This window comes from Plasmodium gaboni, chromosome 11 (assembly GCF_001602025.1).
Source record: "Plasmodium gaboni strain SY75 chromosome 11, whole genome shotgun sequence".
In the NCBI taxonomy this organism is placed as follows: Eukaryota; Apicomplexa; class Aconoidasida; order Haemosporida; family Plasmodiidae; genus Plasmodium; species Plasmodium gaboni.
The window spans coordinates 70,586-72,509 of NC_031491.1; the positions used below are offsets into that span (position 1 = coordinate 70,586).

Here is a 1,924-nt window from a genome sequence, read left to right on the forward strand (position 1 = left end):
TAATGGTATAAAATTTATTTTTTCTTTATATTCAAATTTATATTTTAAAGGGAATTTTATTTTGTCATAATCATGAATACCTATAGCTAATACACTTCTTTTCTTACCTAAATTATGATGTAGCTTTTCTTGTATTTCTATAATATTATTATATGCACTCTCATTTATATTCATATTCTTTAAAACACAACAAACAACATAACCTCTTTTATCATCAACTGATGAATCAACCTTTATATATTGATTTTCTTTTATGCATAAATCATAATTATTCAATGATATATCATATTTAATATTATCAAATTTACACATGAAATTTCTTAAAGCACGACATAATCCTTCTACACATATTAAATCATATCTATTAGCTGGAACTTCAATTTTATATATTTTCTTATCATTCTTATATTCAATATCATCTACTTCAAGACCAAAATCAAAACAAACATCCATTAACTTCTCTTCGCTAATTTTCTCCCCGAGCTTTTCAAATAAATCATCTTCATATACTGATATGGTAGGCATTCTCTTTTCTTCTTCTTTTTTTTTTTTTTTTTTTTTTATTACCACAAAAAAATATAAATAAAAAAAAATATAATAAAATTCAAGTATATAAAATAATATTTAATAACCGTTAAAAAGTAATATTTTTAAGGAGAAATATAAAATGTACTTAACTAATATATAGGTATATATACATATTTATAATCAAAAAAATAGAACAAAATAGAAAAAACATATATAAATATAAATATATATATATATAATACAAAATTATATCATATGTATTATTTTCAATTAAAAATTTTTTTTTTATAATTTATTTTGATTTTTTTTTTTTTTTTAATTCAAGGCACTTACCTTTTTAATATATTTGTTCTCCTTAATAAAATATATACATATTATATATTTTAATATATATATATTATATATATGGCTCCTATTATGAATATATATATATATATATTATATATATAAAATATAATGCCCTATCTTAAGGTTTATACAGAAATAAATATTCACTTTTTAAAGTTTACTTTTATGTAATATTCTAAAAACATATATATAATTATAACAATATAATTTTTATTTATATATATATATATATATATATATATATATATATATTTTTTTTTTTTTGTGAGATAATTTTTATATCTTATAACATATACAAATATATATATTATATAATAAACAATTCGACAAAGGAAACTAACTACGCCTATTTTTTTATATTGAACAATCAAAAAATCTTAAATGAACAAATCTTTTAAGGCGTTACATAAATACTCCCATTTTATTAATAAAATCAATTATTATATTAATTATATTATTTATACAAATAATAATATTATCAATAATAAATAATAACAACTAAAGTATTCAAATATTAATTGAATATATTGTTGATGTAATATATATTGAGACTTTAAAGACATATATAAATACGAAAATGAAAAGAACATCCAAGAAAAAGGAAGAAAAAAAAAAAAACAAAAAACAAAAAACAAAAAAAATACCATCAATATATATAAATGTATGACATATTTTTATTAAGTGCATCTATATTTTTTACCCAGTTAAATTTATAATATAAAAATTATACACAATACCCATGAAATTTTCTAATTAGACATTTATACACCTATAAATATATATCGCCTCTTTTTTTTACACTTTATATTGTTATTTAATAATATATTATAAAATATATGATGTTTCCATAAAAAAAAAAAATAAAATAATTAATATATCATAATAAATAATATCGGATAAACAACATATAAACATAAGTATATATACATAAAAAAAAAAAAAAAAAAAAAAAACCAAATCATAAAATATAAATATACAAAAATACGGATTGCTCAATGAGCTTGTATATCTATATAAAAAATATTAAAAAAATAAAAAAATAAATGAC

General features: G+C 16.6%; 1 protein-coding gene across 1 annotated transcript in view; it reads right to left on the reverse strand.

Annotated features, from left to right (window-relative positions):
• Positions 1–525, reverse strand: part of PGSY75_1104000 (putative phenylalanyl-tRNA synthetase beta chain) — a gene marked incomplete at both ends in the record, with an annotated part of 2,175 nt that extends 1,650 nt beyond the window's left edge. Inside the window, one exon of the mRNA XM_018786166.1 lies at positions 1–525. This exon is cut by the window's left edge and continues 1,177 nt beyond it. Within this exon, the coding sequence (XP_018640961.1) occupies positions 1–525 (525 nt within the window).
• Positions 526–1,924: the final 1,399 nt, after the last annotated feature.